This window comes from Ahaetulla prasina, chromosome 7 (assembly GCF_028640845.1).
Source record: "Ahaetulla prasina isolate Xishuangbanna chromosome 7, ASM2864084v1, whole genome shotgun sequence".
Lineage (NCBI taxonomy): Eukaryota > Metazoa > Chordata > Lepidosauria > Squamata > Colubridae > Ahaetulla > Ahaetulla prasina.
The window spans coordinates 99126661-99146200 of NC_080545.1; the positions used below are offsets into that span (position 1 = coordinate 99126661).

The window sequence follows — 19540 nt, forward strand, 5'->3', positions numbered from 1 at the left end:
GAAGTCCTAAAAATTCTTGTTCTTTGACCTAAAAAGTTCTCTCTAGCCCTGTTCATTCTGGGATGGGGAATTCTGGGAGTTGAGACTTCTTAAATTTGCCAAGATTGAGAAAAGAGTCAAGTTCTAAGTTGAACTGTATTCAAACTTCTCCAGAAGGCACCAAATCCAAGAAGAGATGGACCATGAGGTCCTAAAAATTGATTTTTGCTCTCTGACCTAAAAAGTTAGGAAAAAATAGAATAACAGAGTTGGAAGGGACTCTTAAAGTTGCCAAGATGGAGAAAAGAGTCAAGTTCTAAGTTGAGTTGTATTCAAACTTCTCCAGAAGGCACCAAATCCAAGCAGAGATGGACCATGAGGTCCTAAAAATTGATTCTTGCTATCTGACCTAAAAAGTTCTCTCTAGCCCTTTTCTTTGAGAAGCGTTATGAGGTAACCCCACCATCTGGACGCTGACTTTCCTCATTTTACACAACACAGACCCACAAATCTTGGACCAGAGCCTTTTTTATTTTTTATTTTGACTTAATGCAAACATGAGTGAATGTTTATATTCCCCTCCCTTCTTCTCAGAGAAGGCTCCGTGGGGAGAAATGATCAAGCGGGGGGCCTCCCAGAAACCCTCTAGCCTACAAACGCAGCTCCAATCAGCCCCAAGCAGAATTTCTCCGTGATTATCTTAAACTGAGCTGTGATTAGGTGATTTCGGCAGGATGTGATGAGCTCGGACTCTGAAATGTCAGATTAGCCCCGTCTCCTCCCAGATCTTTCTTTTCCCTCCCTGTTCCCGTTCAAAAATTTAATTACAACCCACCCTTCTCTTTCAGCTTAAAATTCAGCCCCAGTATATTCATTGTGGGAATTGTTTCCGCGGCTTGGGAAATCCTTGCCGTGTGTTGCAAATGTTCAGAGAGGAAAATCAAAAATTAAATTCTGACATCTCCCTCCATCATTTGGGATTTTTTCCCCTAACCTGAAATTCAGTGGTCGCTCCGTTTCAGGCCCATTTGCAGGAAACTTACACAGGTAGACTTGACGACCACAATTGAGCCCAAATTTTCTGTGGCTAAGTGAAACAGTTGTTACGTGAGTTTCGTCCCATTTTATGACCTGCCTTGCTACCGTTGTTAAGCAAAGCTCTGCATTTCTTAAATGTTGTACCTTAGAATTCTTTGTTTTTAATTTGCATTTATATCCCGCCCTTCTCCGAAGACTCAGGGCGGCTTACACTATGTCGAGCAATAGTCTTCATCCATTTGTATATTATATACAAAGTCAACTTTTATTGCCCCCCCAACAATCTGGGTCCTCATTTTACCTACCTTATAAAGGATGGAAGGCTGAGTCAACCTTGGGCCTGGTGGGACTAGAACCTGCAGTAATTGTTCTCAATGTCAGGGAATTTCTCCTTAATTTTAGATCGCTTCTCTCCTTGATTAGTTTCCACCCATTGCTTCTTGTCCTGCCTTCAGGTGCTTTGGAGAATAGCTTGACTCCCTCTTCTTTGTGGCAGCCCCTGAGATATTGGAACACAGCTATCATGTCTCCCCTAGTCCTTCTTTTTGTTAAACTAGACATGCCCAGTTCCTGCAACCGTTCTTCATAGGTTTTAGCCTCCAGTCCCCTAATCATCTTTGTTGCTCTTCTCTGCACTCTTTCTAGAGTCTCAACATCTTTTTTACATCGTGGCAACCAAAACTGGATGCAATATTCCAAGTGTGGCCTTACCAAGGCATTATAAAGTGGTATTAACCCTTCACGTGATCTTGATTCTATCCCTCTGTTTATGCAGCCAGAACTGTGTTGGCCTTTTTTGGCAGCTGCTGCACACGGCTGGCTCTATTTAAATGGTTGTCCAATAGGACTCCAAGATCCCTCTCACAGGTACTACTATTGAGCCAGGCAATACCTATTCTCTACCTGTGCATCTGGTTTGGTTTTGTTTTGTTTTTTCTGCCTAAGTTCAGGAAACGCCCAAACAAGCCACATCCTTGATTCTGCCAGGAATATGATATGGAAAACCATCAAGCAAAACTCAGGGCCCTCTTTAATGTTACTGCTTCGATATAATTCCTGTTGTTTGTCCCATTATCACCACAGAATTCCTGATGGTGCCCAATGTATCTTCTCCAACTTGCCAACTCAGCACTCCCAGATCCAGCGTTTCTCAATCTTTACTAAGTTTAAAGTCTGGATTTCAATTCCCAGAATTCCCCAACCAGCATGGCGGCTGGGAATTGAAATCCAGACTTCTTAAAGTTACCAAGGTTGAGAAAGGAGTCAAGTTCTAACTTGAGTTGTATTCAAACTTCCCTAGAAGGCATCAAATCCAAGCAGAGATGGACCATGAAGTCCTAAAAATTCTTGTTCTTTGACCTAAAAAGTTCTCTCTAGCCCTGTTCATTCTGGGATGGGGAATTCTGGGAGTTGAGACTTCTTAAATTTGCCAAGATTGAGAAAAGAGTCAAGTTCTAAGTTGAACTGTATTCAAACTTCTCCAGAAGGCACCAAATCCAAGAAGAGATGGACCATGAGGTCCTAAAAATTGATTTTTGCTCTCTGACCTAAAAAGTTAGGAAAAAATAGAATAACAGAGTTGGAAGGGACTCTTAAAGTTGCCAAGATGGAGAAAAGAGTCAAGTTCTAAGTTGAGTTGTATTCAAACTTCTCCAGAAGGCACCAAATCCAAGCAGAGATGGACCATGAGGTCCTAAAAATTGATTCTTGCTATCTGACCTAAAAAGTTCTCTCTAGCCCTTTTCTTTGAGAAGCGTTATGAGGTAACCCCACCATCTGGACGCTGACTTTCCTCATTTTACACAACACAGACCCACAAAACTTGGACCAGAGCCTTTTATTTTATTTTTTTGACTTAATGCAAACATGAGTGAATGTTTATATTCCCCTCCCTTCTCCTCAGGGAAGGCTCCGTGGGGAGAAATGATCAAGTGGGGGGCCTCCCAGAAACCCCTCTGAGATATTATAAAAATAATAATAACCTCATTTGGCGAGGAGGCGGGTCGCAATGAAACAATTCTCCCTTGAGTGCCATCAGGACGTGTCTCCATTTAAATGCTAATTTTCACCTCTAACCCAGGACCTCTCTAAACAAAACCAAGCCTCGCGAAGGTGATTTTCTCGACTTAATCATGATCAGCCTTCCATCTCTAGGGAGGGAGAGAAAAATAGATTTGATCATTTACAGAGTTCCTTAATCTCCAAACCTTACAGGATTCATCTCTGTAAGTAATTCACCACCCATGGCCTCGGTTTTCTCCTATTTATTGCTTCGGTTTTCGGCATGTCTATCTTCCTTGCAGTTACCTCCGTAAATCTGGACTTTTGATTCCTTTTTTTTTTTTTAAATAGAAGAAACATCCGTTTTCAAATAAATATAATTTGGGGAAAAAACCACAATATTTTCGTTTAGGATGGCAGGGCGTCTGACAGCTAGCCAGGAAATGATGCTACCATTTTTTAAAAGGAAAAAGAAGATTTGGAAGTGATTAGCGATGTTATTTTTTGGCGTGCATTGCATCTATGATTATTCCATTAAATATAGAATCCTTATGATTCTTGACGAATGTACACTGAGAGCACATACACCAAAGACAAATCCCTTGTGTGTCCAATCACACTTGGCCAGTAAAAATTCTATTCTATTCTATTCTGTTCTGTTCTATTCTATTCTGTTCTGTTCTGTTCTATTCTGTTCTATTCTATTCTGTTCTGTTCTATTCTATTCTATTCTGTTCTATTCTATTCTATTCTGTTCTGTTCTATTCTATTCTGTTCTGTTCTATTCTGTTCTATTCTATTCTGTTCTATTCTGTTCTGTTCTATTCTATTCTGTTCTATCCTATTCTGTTCTATTCTATTCTGTTCTATTCTGTTCTGTTCTGTTCTATTCTATTCTATTCTATTCTATTCTATTCTATTCTATTCTATTCCATTCCTTATTCTATTCTATTCTATTCTATTCTATTCCATTCCATTCCTTATTCTATTCTATTCTATTCTATTCTATTCCATTCCATTCCATTCCATTCCATTCCTTATTCTATTCTATTCTATTCCATTCCATTCCTTATTCTATTCTATTCTATTCTATTCTATTCTATTCTATTCTATTCTTAAAATCTGCTGCTCAAATCATACATTTTTTCTACCCTGATCTTGTCTCATCTTCCCCCAAAAAATATATTGGCAAGAAGCCAATAAGCATTGGATGTATTTGTTCATTTGTTTTCCACTTAAAAATATGATTTTTTGGATTTCTGGGTAAGGTGTTCCAAATCACTGTTACTTTCAGCGTTAATCATTTATTTAACAAGCTTATATAGCCACCCACCTAACAGAAGGAATTCCGGGTGGTGAACAAGAATCAAAAGGCCCCATGACAAGCTGATGTTCAAAGAATCATTCAGAATAAAACTGGAAGGGACCTTGGAGGTCTTCTAGTCCAACCCCCTGCTCACACAGAAGACCCTTTACCGTTTCAGACAAGTCACTGTCCAGTCTCTTCTTAAAAGCCTCCGTTGATGGAGCACCAAGGCGACTGCCTAGGTGGCTCAGTGGCTAAGATGTTGAGCTTGTCGATCAGAAAGATGGTGGTTCGAATCCCCAGAATAGGTCTGCGTGAGCAGGGGGTTGGACTAGATGACCTCCAAGGTCCCTTCCAACACTGTTACTGTTACCTATAACTTCTGGAGGAAGTTGTTCCCCTGGTTAATTGTCCTCACTGTTAGGAAGTTTCTCCTTAATTTCAGATTGTTCTCTCCTTGATGAGTTTGCATCCGTTGTTTCTTGTCCTGCCTTCTGGTGCTTTGGAAAACAACGTGACCCCCCTCTTCTTTGGGGCAGCCCCTGGAATGCTACTATCATGTCCCCCTGGTTCTTCTTTTCTCTAGACTGCAACCGTTCTTCATATATTTTGGTCTCCAAGCCTTTAAGCATCTTATTTGCTCTTCTTCCCACTTTTTCCAAAGTCTCAATGTCTTTTTTCTAATTGGTTTACCAAAACTGGATGCCAGATTCCAGGTGTGGCCTTACTAAGGCTTTACGTTGGATTCCCAAGAATTTTATGGATTGGTAATTGTGGGCCAGAACCATGGTGCCCCCTGGTGAACAGTAACAGTAACCACTGTGATACAACCAGGACCGGATCACCTGCAGCTAATCCTCGAATTACGACCACAATTGAGGCCAAAATTTATGTTCCGAAGTGAGAAGTTTCTTAAGTGAGTTTGGCCGCATTTTACGAATTTTCTCGCCACACGTGTTAAGTGAATCACTGCAGTTGTTAAATGAGTAACGCCGTTGTTAAGTGAATCTGGCTTCTCCATTGACTTTGCTGGTCAGGTCCCAAAAGGGGATCACGTGACCCCGGGACACTGCGCACCGTCATAAATATGAACCAGTTGTCAAGCATCCGAATGCTGCAACGGTCATTAAGTCAGAAGTCACTTTTTCCAACTTTGAACGGTCACTAAATGAACCGTTGTAAGTCAAGGACTTGCCTGTCTTGTCCTGCCAGTTTCACTGAAGCCCGAACAGGAGCCAGGCGTGGTAAGAATTCTCCTCGGCATTTGAATCGAGCTGCATTTCCTGCCAAATTGTATCGGCCGGTCTCTTCTCCCAAAAACTAGATGGAATATTTTTCAACCGCCGTAGGCAAAACCTGTGAAAGACAGCGGGGCTACATGGAGGATTTGACTAACTCGTCCATATTTCATTATTTGATAGCATCAGGAGTACCGGCCACATCGAATTGCTTTGGCAAAAGAAAACAGGAAGCCCTCCGGATCAATATTTATTCATCCATTTCCCAGACAAGGGAGGCAAACACACCAAGCCGAGCACTTAATCAAACAAATCATTTCCCAAACATCGGCCGACTGGCCAAAGGCATAGAACAGGCCTAGCAGAGGGAGTTTTTAATTGCAGGCAGCTCAAAAGGAACGCGGCTTCCTTCCTTCCTTCCTTGGATAATGGCGGTTTATTTCAATTAAAAATCATCCAATCTTCCCAGGACTGAGGGATGCTGTAAGTCCTGAAAGGGAGGGAGCTTGACCTCTGGGCAAGGAAGAGGGGCAGGCACTTTGACCCCAAAGCAGGGAGAGCCACTCCTTTCTGACCTCAGACTCTTTCAGCCAAGGATGAGCTGTGGACTTCAGAAAAGCCTCTTCTCCCCCGTGGTCAGCCTTGGCTGCAGAATTGCTCTGGACTGAAGGCTGCTACTCGTCCATCCCAACCCATTCCCTCTCTTCCCAGTTCAAATCATCCCATCTAAATTCATTCCCTCCCATCCCAAAGCATCCAACCCAACCCAAGCTATCCCATCCCGATTCATTTCATCCCACCCCAATGCATTTAATTCCAACCCAACCTATCTCATCTCAATGCATCTCATCCCAACCAACCCATCCCAACATATCCTATCCTATCCTATCCCATCCCAACCCATCCCAATGCATCACTACCCAACCCATCCCATCCCATCCCAACCTAACCTAACCCATCCCAACCCAACCCATCCTAACTGAACTCAACGCATCCCATCCCAATGCATCTAATTCCAACCCAACCCATTCTAACTGAACTCACCGCATCCCATCCCAATGCATCTAAATCCAACCCAACCCATCCTAACTGAACTCATCCCATCCCAATGCATCTAAGTCCAACCCAATCCATCCTAACTGAACTCAACGCATCCCATCCCAATGCATCTAATTCCAACCTAACCCATCCTAGCTGAACTCAACACATCCCATCCCAATGCATCTAAGTCCAACCCAACCCATCCAAAATATCCTATCCCATCCCAATCCATCCCATTCCAATGCATCACAAGCCAACCCAACCCAAACCATCCCAACTTAACCCATCCCAACCCATTCTAACCTAACCCAACCCAGCCCATTCCAATGCATCCTATCCCAATCCACCCTAAACCATCCCAATCAAACCCATCTCATCCCTTCCGAATGCCTCCCAACCCAACCCATCCTCTTTTTTCTAGGAGACCTTGGCTGTCTTTTTTGTCCACCTTATCTTTTCCTTTTTCCTCCACTTCAAGAACCAAAGCACCCCTCTTAACCTTTCTAGGCTGACGACCTTCTGCTCAAGGGGAGAGACATCCAAAGAGTTGCCTCCTTCCATAACAGTGCCTTCCATAAAACCATAAAGGGGGAGAAAAATAAAAACATAAAAAGACCATAGCAAAGTTTAGCCATGCGATAACAAAGTAAACCTTGACTTTGCCTTGCAGGCAGTATTACGAGATGCTGTACAACATGGCGGACGAGCTGCTCAACCTGGTGGTGGATCAAGGCGTGAAGTACACGGAGCTGGAGTACATCCACGCCCTGAGCTTACTCCACCGCAGCCAGACCGGCGTGGGAGACCAGACCACGCAAAACATGAGGTTGCAACGCCTGAAAGAGATCATCTGCGAGCAGGCCGCCATCAAGCAAGCCACCAAGGATAAGAAAATCACCACCGTGTAGCTTAGTCTACTAGCAGCAGCCATATCCCTTCGCAGCCTGTAGAAGCAACGAAGGGGAATTTCTCTATTTGGGGTAACGTTTGGGTATTCTGGCCTTTTCCGGTTAGCTTCTTCGCTGGGGCGGGTGGGCGGGGTGAGTTGGAGATCTTCTCCGTGGCTTGCTGGGATCCTTAAATCCGTGGCACGTCAACGGGGCCTTGGATTGCCATTTACGGGGAGTTGCTTCTCTTGAAATGTAATGGGCAGATAAGGGTGAGGAAGAAGGAAGGGGAGGGTTGTCTCGTTGATCCAGAAGGATCTGAATTGGAAAAAAAAAATTATGGAACCGATTCTAACCAAGGTTCAGCTCTCAAAAAGGGGAGAGGAACCGGTTCCACGCCTACAGACAGGTTTCTGGCTGGCCCATTGTTGTTCTAGAGTGATGGTAAGGCAGGGGTGAAATCTACTTACCTTCCCTATCGGTTCAGAAGTGTGTGCACGCATCACGTGCGATTTTGGACCCTATGCTCATGCGCAGAGGGTAAAGAACAGATTCTGACTGGTTCAGGCGAACCGGTAGCGGCGGGTGGTTCGCCTGAATCAGTGCGAATCGGTAGCATTTCACCCCTGTGTTAAGGGTATTAAGCATTGGGCCATGTTATGAATGGGTGTTCTTTCCAGAATTTCATTTACTTTTCAATATTTATTGCAATTATCTTCACGCAGGACTGTGCTCCATTTAATCACTCAATGGTGTTGAGGATATATATATTTATATATATATATATATTTTCCTCCTAGAGTTTGGGTCCTTATGGCTCGCTTTAGTACTTAGTAGCATTATTTTACTCTTTATTTTACACCAATTTCAAGAGGCTGGGTTGGCTTCCACTCTGCAGTTCTCACATTGGCTTGGTCTCTCAAGACCCCACCTTGCCCAGAAAGATTGGCAAATGGGACCAGCAGAAGTCGAGTTAATTTGCATGGCAGATGCCCGGATTTTCACGATCAGCCAATCCAAAACCACGACGTGACCAGTGACATTTGAAGGAATCTAGAGGGACGTCGGGGAGGATCCCATCAGGGCTAGTTTGGATCTGATCATTCTGTCTCCTGGGGTAAAAAAATAAATAAAATTGGGATCAATCCAGACCCTGATTTTGAGAATTCGGTGAGTTGTTTTTTTCCCCCCTTGCTTTATTATAAATATTTTTGAGGATGTGAAGGGAGCAGCAATTTTGATCGTCGTCCCCATGTTCTTGGCTGCCCATTGTCTCCCTGGAGAGCGCAAAGCCAAAAAATCCCTTTCTTTGATCTGATCTTCCATCCCTCTCCTGCTTTCCCTTGCTTTCCCTCTTGGTTCAACTGGAAAATTAAAAGATAATTTTGAAACTCCTCCAGACTGCATTGTGGGCTCCTTCGATGCACCAAGGATCTCTTTGGATGGTTACAGGTAGTCCTCGACTTACGGCCACGATTGAGACCAACATTTCTATTGCTCACCCATTTGTTAAATAGGTTTTGCCCCATTTTATGACTTTTCTTGCCACTGTCGTTAAGTGAACCATTGCAGTTTCATCACGGTTAACGTCATCAGTGCTAGAAAGGAGTGGCGTTTGCAGAGAGGAGGAGGAGAAGGACTGTGGGGTCCTTGGTGTTCTCTGAGCTCGGTTGTTTTCTTACAGACGTTTCAACACCCAACTAGGTAACACCATCAGTGTTAGAAGGGAGTGGGGTTTGCAGAGAGGAAGAAGAAGAAATTTCCATAGGCTTCTCTGCACCAAAAAATACTTACAGCTCAGGTTGAAATGTGGAGCTCTTGATGCACTCTGAGCTTGGTGGTTTTGTTGCAGATATTTTAAGACCCAACTAGGTAACATCATCAGGGAGTGGAGTTTGCTGGAGGGGAAGAGGAAGACTGCGGCTACTTTGGTGCTGTCTGGTTGTTTTCTTTTAGACGTTTCACTACCCAACTAGGTAACATCATCAGTGCTGGAAGGGAGTAAGGTTTGCTCTCTGTTTATATACACCCTCGTCTAGCTCTGATGATGTTACCTAGCTCAGGTAATGAAAACGTCTGCAAGAAAACCATCACGCTCAAGAGACCACCGAAGACCCTAATAAAGCCCGCTCCGTCTTCAGCAGGGCATCCGCAAAGCGATCCGAAGGGTTAGCAAGACAGAGGCACCCAAGGGCCGTGGTTTTTTTACTCTGCCGCAGCCGAGCAGAACAGAACAGATGGAAGAATTTCCCCACCCTAAAGTTTTTAATAACCTTTCCTCTCGGCTGAACCTTTGCAAATCCCAGCGGAAGGGCCGGGTCTTTTGCAGATGGTGGGAAATAAACTCCGGAGCACTTCAGGGTGTGGAGAACTCATTAACCTAAGCTGGCAGGCTGCCGGCTTTCTCCAAAATTCAAGAAAGCTCCTTGGGAGACCAACTTCTCTCTCTCTCTCTCTCTCTCTTTCGCTCTTATAATGTCCACCAGGGCAGCAGCTCAAGACTTTCATGGATGTTTTGCCAGCTTAACCATTAATTTGATTAGAGGTGGGTTGTTGTTGTTTTTTTCTGGGTATAGAAGCCAGCATTTCCAGATGGAAAACTCTGCAGGATTTTTTTTTAAATGAGCCATTCTCTTCCTCGGTGATTCCTTTGACAGCCAAGCCCAGGCCCGTGAGCTGAACAGCAGGCCAGCTGGGGAGGCAATTGAAACCAAATAAATTTGATTTTAGGGGGAAAAAATGTTGCAGGACCAGCTATGCAGCTCTGGGGTAGCAAATAACTCCCTCAAATCTCCTGATTTTTTTTTTTTAAAGAATCAAAATTTAATAAATGTAGAAGGAAAGATGCTTGTTTAGTCTATCGTGTTATTTTAAACACCCGGTTACCACCAAAGCGGCATCAAACATACTTCAAATCTGTTGCTTCCAGAAATTTAACCAATTGCTCGAACTTTCATAATATTGAAGCTATTACCTAGCTGGGTCATGTAACGTCTTCAGGCAAGCAACGAAGCTCACAGAGCAGCAAAAGCCTCCACGATTCAACCGCCAGCTATGAATATTCTGAAATAGGGTGCTTTTATACCAGTGCTCTACAGGTAAATCCTCGACTTATGACCACAATTGAGCTCAAATTGAGACATTTGTTAAGTGAGTTCCGTCCCATGTTACGAACATTCTTGTCACATTCGTTAAGTGAATCACCGCATTTGTTAAGTGAGTGAGACTCTTGTTAAGTGAATCTGGCTTCCCGCTTTGACTTTGCTTTTCAGGAGGTCGCAAAAGGGGATCACATGACCCTGGGACCCACCCAAACATCGTAAGTACATGCCAGGGGCTCAACCGCTTCCTTGCTTTGGCTCCAGCAATGGTCTCAGGTGAGAAAGAAACTGAAGAATGGCCCTCCTTGATGCTCCGTGTTGTAAGAGGCAGGAAGGGAAAAACTTGGCTCAGCTTTCCAAAAATCAGCTACAAATAGTCCTCAATTTACAACCATAAATGAATCCCAAATTTCCGCGGCTAAGCAAAACGGTCGTTGAGTGACTTCAGTTGCAGAGGTGATCACATGACCCTGGGAAACTGCAGCGGTGATACATAAAAGCCAAAGCTCCAAATTCTAATCACATTACCATAGGGATGCTGCGACGGTGGTTAGGTGTGAAAAACGGTCACAAGACAAGTCACTTGATTTCAGTGCCGCCGTAACTTTGAATGGATGCGAAACGGAAAGGTTGCAAACCAAAGAGTATCTGAATCCCAGCCTGAATGCGTAACGATGCTATTTCTCGGGTGGGGTGTCTTTTTTCTGATGTGGCCTACCTCGCAGGGCTGGCAACACAGAGGTGAGGGTGGGGGGTTTAAAGAAGAGCCTTTGCATGCAGGGCAGGGAAATGGGGGCACCCAGAGATCATCCATCAGGATCTCTCTGCTCCAGTTAATGGCTCGAATACTAGCATTTTTTTTCAACCTGAGGCACTTTAAGAGGAAGTGGACTTCAACTCCCAGAATGCCTCTCCCAGAATGACTCAAATATTAGCATTTTTTCAACCTGAGGCACTTTAAGAGGAGGTGGACTTCAACTCCCAGAATGCCTCTCCCAGAATGGCTCAAATATTAGCATTTTTCAACCTGAGGCATTTTAAGAGGAGGTGGACTTCAACTCCCAGAATTCCCCAGCCAGCTTTGCTAGCTGGGGAATTCTGGGAATTGAAGTCCACCTCTTCTTAAAGTGCCCCAGGTTAAAAAAAAAAACACTCCATATAAAACAGAGGTCTCCAACCTTGGTCCCTTTAAGACTTGTGGACTTCAACTCCCAGAGTCCCTCAGCCAGCAAAGCTGGCTGAGGAACTCTGGGAGTTGAAGTCCACAAGTCTTAAAGGGACCAAGGTTGGAGACCCCTGATATAGAAGGCCAAAGACTCCCAGAAGTCACCTCGTGCTTAAAATAGGCAGCCCATAAATTTAACACACATATATAAATCGGGGCGAAAAACATTGAAGCCGGCCTGAACTACACTTCCCGTCCCGCCCCGCGCGGCGACGCGTGCGCCGTGGCCCTATGCGTGGTCGCGTCAGCGATGACGTAACGTCGGCAGCGCCCGCCCGCCCCCTTTCCCCTTTGGCGTCGCCGGGCAACGGCCCGCCAACAAGATGGCGGCGCTCCGCCCCTGAGAGGAGAAACCGGCGCGGCGCTTTGAAAGGCTTGGAGATGCCGCTGCCACCGCCGTCCCCTCGGTCGCCGTCGCCGCTGTCGTCGCAGAGCAGCCAGTCGTGCCGAGACCTCAGCCACGCTTCCCTGGAGGACCGCATGGCGCTAGCGCGGTCCTGGGTGGCGGCGCCGCCTTCCGTCACCTTCTCGCTCCTCCGCGCCGGCCAGGATGAGCGGCTCCCGCGGGGACAGGAGGAGGAGCTGCCGGAGAACGAGGAGGAGGAAGAGGAGGAGGAGGAGTCCACCGAGTCGGAGCCCGAACCGGAGCCCATGGAGGAGGTGCGGCCGGTGATGGATTGGGGGGGAGCCCGCTATTAGGGGATTTACGGGAGGGGGCTGGTGGGGAGGGGGGAAGTTTCGGCTGCGCGAAACCATTACGGTAACGAGGAGGGGCTCTTATTGGGGCTTTTGGAAGGCGCCCTGTACGGGACATTACAGGAATTGGGAGGGGCTTTTATTAAGAGATTTACGGAGGGGCTTTTAAAAGGGCGCCCCTATAGGGGACATTACGGGAATTGGGGAGGGGGCTTTTTATTAAGAGATTTACGGGAGGGGCTTTTAAAAGGGCGCCCCTATAGAGGGCATTACGGGAATTGGGGAGGGGGCTTTTATTAAGAGATTTACGGGAGGGGCTTTTAAAAGGGCGCCCCTATAGAGGGCATTACGGGAATTGGGGAGGGGGCTTTTATTAAGAGATTTACGGGAGGGGCTTTTAAAAGGGCGCCCCTATAGAGGGCATTACGGGAATTGGGGAGGGGGCTCTTATTAAGAGATTTACGGGAGGGGCTTTTAAAAGGGCGCCCCTATAGGACATTACGGGAATTGGGGGGGCTCTTATTGGGAGATTTACAGGAGGGGCTTTTGGAAGGATGCCTCTACTCAGAGCATTATGGCAATTGGGGAGGGGGCTCTTATTGAAAGATTTAGGGGAGGAATTTTTGGGGAAGATTCCTCTATCTGGAGCCAGGTGAATGTGAGATGACCAGCATATAAATTTAATTATTAATTTAACTATTTAATTATTATAGTAACAGCCATAACAACAGCAATAATAACAATAGCAACAATAATAATGTAATACTTGGAACAGCTTCCTTTTATTTATTTATTTATATATATATATATTTTATTATACTTTTATACCACCCTTCTCCCGAAGGACTCAGGGCTGTTTACAGCCAATAAAAACATACACAGAACAAAAGTTAAAAACATAATTAAAAAACTGATTATAAAATGGCCCAATAAAGTTAAAACTAATACAAAACCACCATAAAACCCCCACTTAAAATTTACTTCCTGCGACAAATATCTGTGACTGTGTGATGATCGATGATGATGATGATGATGATGATGATGATGATAATAACAACAACAACAACAATAATACACAAGAGAGAAGACTGCCCTCTGCTGGACATGCCTCACCAAGCTACAAGCGGTAAATCTTGCATTTGGGTTATTTTCGCTCTGCCCCACCGTGTCTTCCTCTGTTTCTCTTTCTCCCTCGCACGCACCCAGGTGTTGTTTGACGGTATGTTGACTGAAGCTACCATTGCCGAAGCCCTCCACACCTTGGGCCCTTCCGCCTCAGGCACGGAGCGTGTCTACCTTCACCTGTCGCTTTCGGTGAGTTTAGGAAAACTTCCTTCCCAGCAAAGCTGGCTGGGGAATTCTGGGAGTTGAAATCCGCCAGGCTTAAAGTTGCCAAGGTTGGAGACGCCTGACCTAGATCACTGAGATGTTGGCTAGGTTACTCCCATTGAAACATGGAAGGCGCCCTCTGACCATTCAGAGGTCTGTCCGCTGAGAGAAGGATTTTGAACTCGGTGGTCTCAGGCAGAAGTCCTCCAGGAGATCTACCGGAAAGACCTTCTGACCCCTGGCTCTCTCCCTTTTTATTCCCGCAGGATCATCTTTTGAGTGACGTCCATATTCTTTCGAGATACATTCATCTCGAAAAGCTCAACCTTTCCTACAATAAAATCAGCGGTACGTGAGTTCCGCGGCTACTAACCCTCGAAGTGGTCAGCCATGGTCCTCGACTTACGACCGTTGATTTAGCCACCATTTGAAGTTACGATGGTACTGAAAAAAGGGACGGAGGACCGTGTTTCACACTTACAACCCTTGCACCATCCCCAGAGTCACGCGATCACCATTCACACGCTCGGCAACCGACTCATATTTATGACAGTTGCTTTGTCCTGGGGATACGTGATCCCCTTTTACAACCTTCGGACGAGCAAAGTCAAGGGGGAATCTCGGTTCACTTAACAACCGTGTTCCCAACTTAACAACAGCAGTGACTCATTTAACAATTGTGGCAAAAAAAAAGGTCATAAACATGAGGCAAAACTCACTCAGCAAATGCTTCGCTTAACAATATAAATTTCGGGTTTCGATTATGGCCGTAAGTCGAGGACTACCTGAACAGAATAGCTTAGCTATTTACATGCAGCATTCAAAGGCCATTCAGATCCAAAACTAGAATTAAAATTAGACCACGTGAGTTGCACGTATCTTCATTTATATCCCTCATCTCATTTTCCTTTTTAGATCTCTCTTGCATCAGTTCCATGCCTTACCTGTTGGAACTGGATGTCTCCCATAATGCGCTAACCACCTATTTTGGCTTCCGACCACCGACGAATCTCCAGGTGAGTTGCAAAATCTGGCTCAATCTCTTACAGTTAGCTGGCCAGTCAAACTGCCTTGTTCAAACCATCATCTCCTAGAACAGGGGTCTCCAACCTTGGTCCCTTTAAGACTTGTGGACTTCAACTCCCAGAGTCCCTCAGCCAGCAAAGCTAGCTGAGGAATTCTGGGAGTTGAAGTCCACAAGTCTTAAAAGGGACCGAGGTTGGAGACCCCTGTTCTAGACTCCCAGGAGGGAGGGGCTGCTGGCTGAGGGACTCTGGGAGTTGAAGTCCACAAGTCTTAAAGGGACCAAGGATGGAGACCCCTGTTCTAGACTCCCAGGAGGGAGGGGCTGCTGGCTGAGGGACTCTGGGAGTTGAAGTCCACAAGTCTTAAAGGGACCAAGGATGGAGACCCCTGTTCTAGACTCCCAGGAGGGAGGGGCCGCTGGCTGAGGAACTCTGGGAGTTGAAGTCCACAAGTCTTAAAGGGACCAAGGTTGGAGACCCCTGTCCTAGGAGATGACCAGACTGAGCCTGTGGGAGGCGTCAAATGCATCATTAGTCATGAGTCCCTTCGCAGCCACAAGAGATTTAAATCCAGCCTGTGAATTCCTTCTATTCTTCTCTACCACCAATTTCCATTGGCCGTCAGTAGTTCAGATTCTTGTAGAGAGCTTAAAACTTGCAAATCAATCTTATTATAAAAAAAAAGTTTTATTTTTACATTCATATCAAATAATTCATCCAATGTACAATTATATACAAATCATTGATTGCAAATCAATCTTTAGGCCCATCCACTGCCTGGATCTTCTGATTTCCTTGGCACTAAATGGAGAAAATGGATTTTTTGATCTATTTCAGAGATCAGTTGCATTTATTTTTGCAGCTGAGGCTGAGTGCACTTAAAACCTTCGTAGAAATTTGTAGAATTCTTTCTTTCTTTCTTTCTTTCTTTCTCTTTCTTTCTTTCTTTCTTTCTTTCTCTTTCTTTTTCTTTCTCTTTCTCTCTCTCTCTCTGTCTCTCTCCCTCCCTCCCTCCCTCCCCACCCTCCCTCCCTCCTTATCTTCTCTTCTCTTTTCTTTTCTTTTCTTTCTTGTTTTTCCAAATTATCCTGAATTGAATGGATGATAGTGACTGGGCTGGGATAGAAGACAGCAATAGAATATTTGTAGCTCAGGGTTGAACAGTGAGGCCTTGGTGCTCTCTGAGTTTTGGTGGTTTCTTTGCAGAAGTTTCATGACCCAACTAGGTAACATCATCAGAGCTGGGTGGGAGGGAGGGAGGAGGAGGTTCTTTGAGGTTCTTGGTGCTTTCTGAGGTTGGTGGTTTTCTTGCAGAGTTTCATGACCCACCTAGGTAATATCATTAGTGCTAGAAGGGAGTGAGATTTGTTTATATATTGGTGGCATGTCCTGTCAGTTGCTAGAAGTGGTCTTGGTCGTTCTTTAATTAGGTTGTTGTTTATTATTTGTGTGTCTGAGTTGGTAGTTTGATCAGGGTATCCTTAATTGTTGGTCTAGTGTTAATCTTGGGGTTGATTGATAGCAAGGTTATGTTTTAGACTTCTTGTTTCCTTTTCAGCTTTGTGATTATCTCTTTCAAATGGTATGTAAACATTGTGTATCTCATTGTGCCCGTTGATGGCTGTTTTGTCAGAGTGCCAGCTTCCAGGAATTCTCTAGGGATTTTGGACTTGGCTTGCTCTTGCTCACCGTTTCCCTGTTGAAATTATGGTTAAGTCTGTCCATGTGTTGCGCACATGTTTTCCTCATGTCTTCTTACTGCTAGTTGGTTAGGACATCTTCATGTATCCTTCTCCATTTTTTGTTCTCTTTCCAGGTGGCTAATTTTTCCTACAATGACATTCCAAAAATGAAAGACCTTTCCGATTATCAGTCCCTCAAAAAGCTCATACTGGACAGTATCCTTTTTAAAAAAAAACGGAACACGATGCAGAGCAGGAAATTGTCTGCTCAGAAACCTTCCTTGGATCCCAGTAGATTCCCCGTCCAAGCCGCCTTTTTAAAAAGAGGATAATTTTTATTAAAAATAAATAAATAAATGAACAGGAAGGTTGCAAGCTGTACAGCAAAGGCCACACCAGTCCCTGGCAGCCTTTGGAATTGCAGCAATTAGTGCTCTAATCATCCTGATAGGATGAAGGTCTAATTTGTTTTCCATCCATTTGATATTTTGGGATCGATCAAACCTACTTATGACGGTCATTTTGTGAAGAGCTCATTTACCCTAGCCCTCATGTTACGAAACCACTCTCAATGTATAAGGTAGTCCTCGATTTATGACCCGGTGGAGCCCAAAATTTTTGTCCCTAAGCAAGACAATCATTAAGTGAGTTTCGCCCCATGATATGCCCTTTCTTGCCGCAGTTTTCTGTGGCAGGATTTCAGATTGCTGTTGCCCATCGAGGCAGTTGTTAAGCGAGTCAATTTTATGACCTTTCTCGCTGCGGTTGTTAAGTGGATCATTGCCGTCATTAAGTTAGTAATGTGGTTGTTAAGTGAATTCGGCTTCCCCATTGACTTTGCTCATCAGAAGGTCAAAAAAGCGGATCGTGTGACCTCGGGACACAGAGACGGTCATAAATACGAGTCAGTTGCCAAGTGTCCAAACTTTGATCACGCGATCACGGGGACGCTGCAACAGTCGTAAGTGTGAAAAACGTTCCTAAGTCGCTTTTTTGGGTGCCGTTGTAACTTTGCGTGGTCACTAAACGAATCGTTGTAAGTCAAGGACCACCTGGAATCACATTTGGGGATTGGATTTGCTACGAAATTCCGCTAAAGGCCTCCCCAAATCCAGTTATTTTTTTAAAAAGCTCTTTTTACCCAACTCTACAAAAAGCAACCTTTGCAGTGTGACCAGAGCGGATGCTTGAAGCCCCTTTCTTTATACAGATGGTCCCCAACTTACGACATTTCATTTAGTGACCATTCGAGTTACAACGACACTAAAAAATGAGTTATGACCGTTTTTCCTAATTATGTCCATTGCTGCATCCTCAGGGTCACGTGATCAAAATTCAGACCCTTGGCAACCGACCTCCTATTTATGACCGGTGGAGCCCAAAATTTTTGTCCCTAAGCAAGACAGTCATTAAGTGAGTTTCGCCCCATGATATGCCCTTTCTTGCCGCAGTTTTCTGTGGCAGGATTTCAGATTGCTGTTGCCCATCGAGGCAGTTGTTAAGCGAGACTTGCCTCAATTTTATGACCTTTCTCGCTGCGGTTGTTAAGTGGATCATTGCCGTCATTAAGTTAGTAATGTGGTTGTTAAGTGAATTCGGCTTTCCCATTGACCTTGCTCATCAGAAGGTCAAAAAAGCGGATCGTGTGACCTCGGGACACAGAGACGGTCATAAATACGAGTCAGTTGCCAAGTATCCAAACTTTGATCACGCGATCACGGGGACGCTGCAACAGTCGTAAGTGTGAAAAACGTTCCTAAGTCGCTTTTTTGGGTGCCGTTGTAACTTTGCGTGGTCACTAAACGAATCGTTGTCAGTCAAGGACCACCTGGAATCACATTTGGGGATTGGATTTGCTACGAAATTCCGCTAAAGGCCTCCCCAAATCCAGTTATTTTTTTAAAAAGCTCTTTTTACCCAACTCTACAAAAAGCAACCTTTGCAGTGTGACCAGAGCAGATGCTTGAAGCCCCTTTCTTTATACAGATGGTCCCCAACTTACGACATTTCATTTAGTGACCATTCGAAGTTACAACGACACTAAAAAAAATGAGTTATGACCGTTTTTCCTAATTATGTCCATTGCTGCATCCTCAGGGTCACGTGATCAAAATTCAGACCCTTGGCAACCGACCTCCTATTTATGACCGTCGCAGTGTCCTGGGGTTACGTAGTCCCCTTTTGTGACCTAATAAGGTGGGGAAGCCGGATTCACTTAATGACCATCTTATTAGTTGACCGCAGCGATTCACTTAACAAGTGCAGCAGGAGAAGTTGTAAAATGGGGCAGAATTCATTGAACCAATGTCCCACTCAGGGACGTTCGGACTCAATTGCAGTCATAAGACGAGGACTGCTTACAAATTCCTTGAAAATCAGGCAGTTTTTTGCAGCCAGGCCCTGACTACGGCCTCCATAATACCCTGTTGACTGTGTCTATCGTGCGCCAGGAGACGGATTGACGTCATTTTCCTTCGAATTGTCTTCGGACTGGGACCGATCCTTGGGCAACGTATCCCTTGGATGCCGCCAGAGTAGAGAGTCCTATCTTGGGAGAAATTCTCCTGGCTCAAACAGACTTTCATATTTATTTATTGTTTTTAATCCCCGGTTTGATACGAGCGGCTTCCTTTTTTCTCAAAACGCAGAAAGATCATATAGAGACCTTGAAGCGGAATCATTTTATCAAGCACGTATTTCCCTGCCCCGCTCAAAAAGGCTCTTCACAGTGAAGTCAGTAAATGGAAACTTAACCACGTTTCTAATTTCGAGGTGTAAAATGTTTAAAATACTAGATTACAGATGAGTTGGAAGGGACCTTGTAGATCATCTAGTCCAACCCCCCCGCCCAAGCAGGAGACCCTACACCATTTCTGGCAACTGGCAGTCCAGTCTCTTCTTGAAAGTCTCCAGGGATGAAGCTCCCACAACTTCTGAAGGCAACTTCTGTTCCATGGGTGGATTCTTCTCACTGTCAGAAAAATTCTCCTTA

At 44.8% G+C, this 19540-nt stretch overlaps 2 protein-coding genes across 9 annotated transcripts in view; both read left to right on the forward strand.

Moving 5' to 3' along the window:
• Positions 1-8884, forward strand: part of EXOC4 (exocyst complex component 4) — a 410015-nt gene extending 401131 nt beyond the window's left edge. For both annotated transcript variants that reach the window (XM_058191473.1, XM_058191474.1), the window contains one exon: positions 7274-8884. In XM_058191473.1, the coding sequence (XP_058047456.1) occupies positions 7274-7511 (238 nt within the window). In that variant the 3' untranslated portion in view covers positions 7512-8884. The remainder of the gene's footprint in view (positions 1-7273) is intronic.
• Positions 8885-11916: 3032 nt separating this feature from the next.
• LRGUK (leucine rich repeats and guanylate kinase domain containing) overlaps positions 11917-19540 on the forward strand; it is a 49719-nt gene continuing 42095 nt past the window's right edge. For all 7 annotated transcript variants that reach the window (XR_009156155.1, XM_058191475.1, XM_058191476.1 and 4 more), the window contains exons 1-5: positions 11917-12476; positions 13719-13826; positions 14108-14189; positions 14757-14857; positions 16683-16764. Coding sequence is in view for 6 of the 7 variants with exons in the window: in XM_058191475.1 (XP_058047458.1) it covers positions 12048-12476; positions 13719-13826; positions 14108-14189; positions 14757-14857; positions 16683-16764 (802 nt within the window). In the remaining variant the exon portion in view is untranslated. The remainder of the gene's footprint in view (positions 12477-13718; positions 13827-14107; positions 14190-14756; positions 14858-16682; positions 16765-19540) is intronic.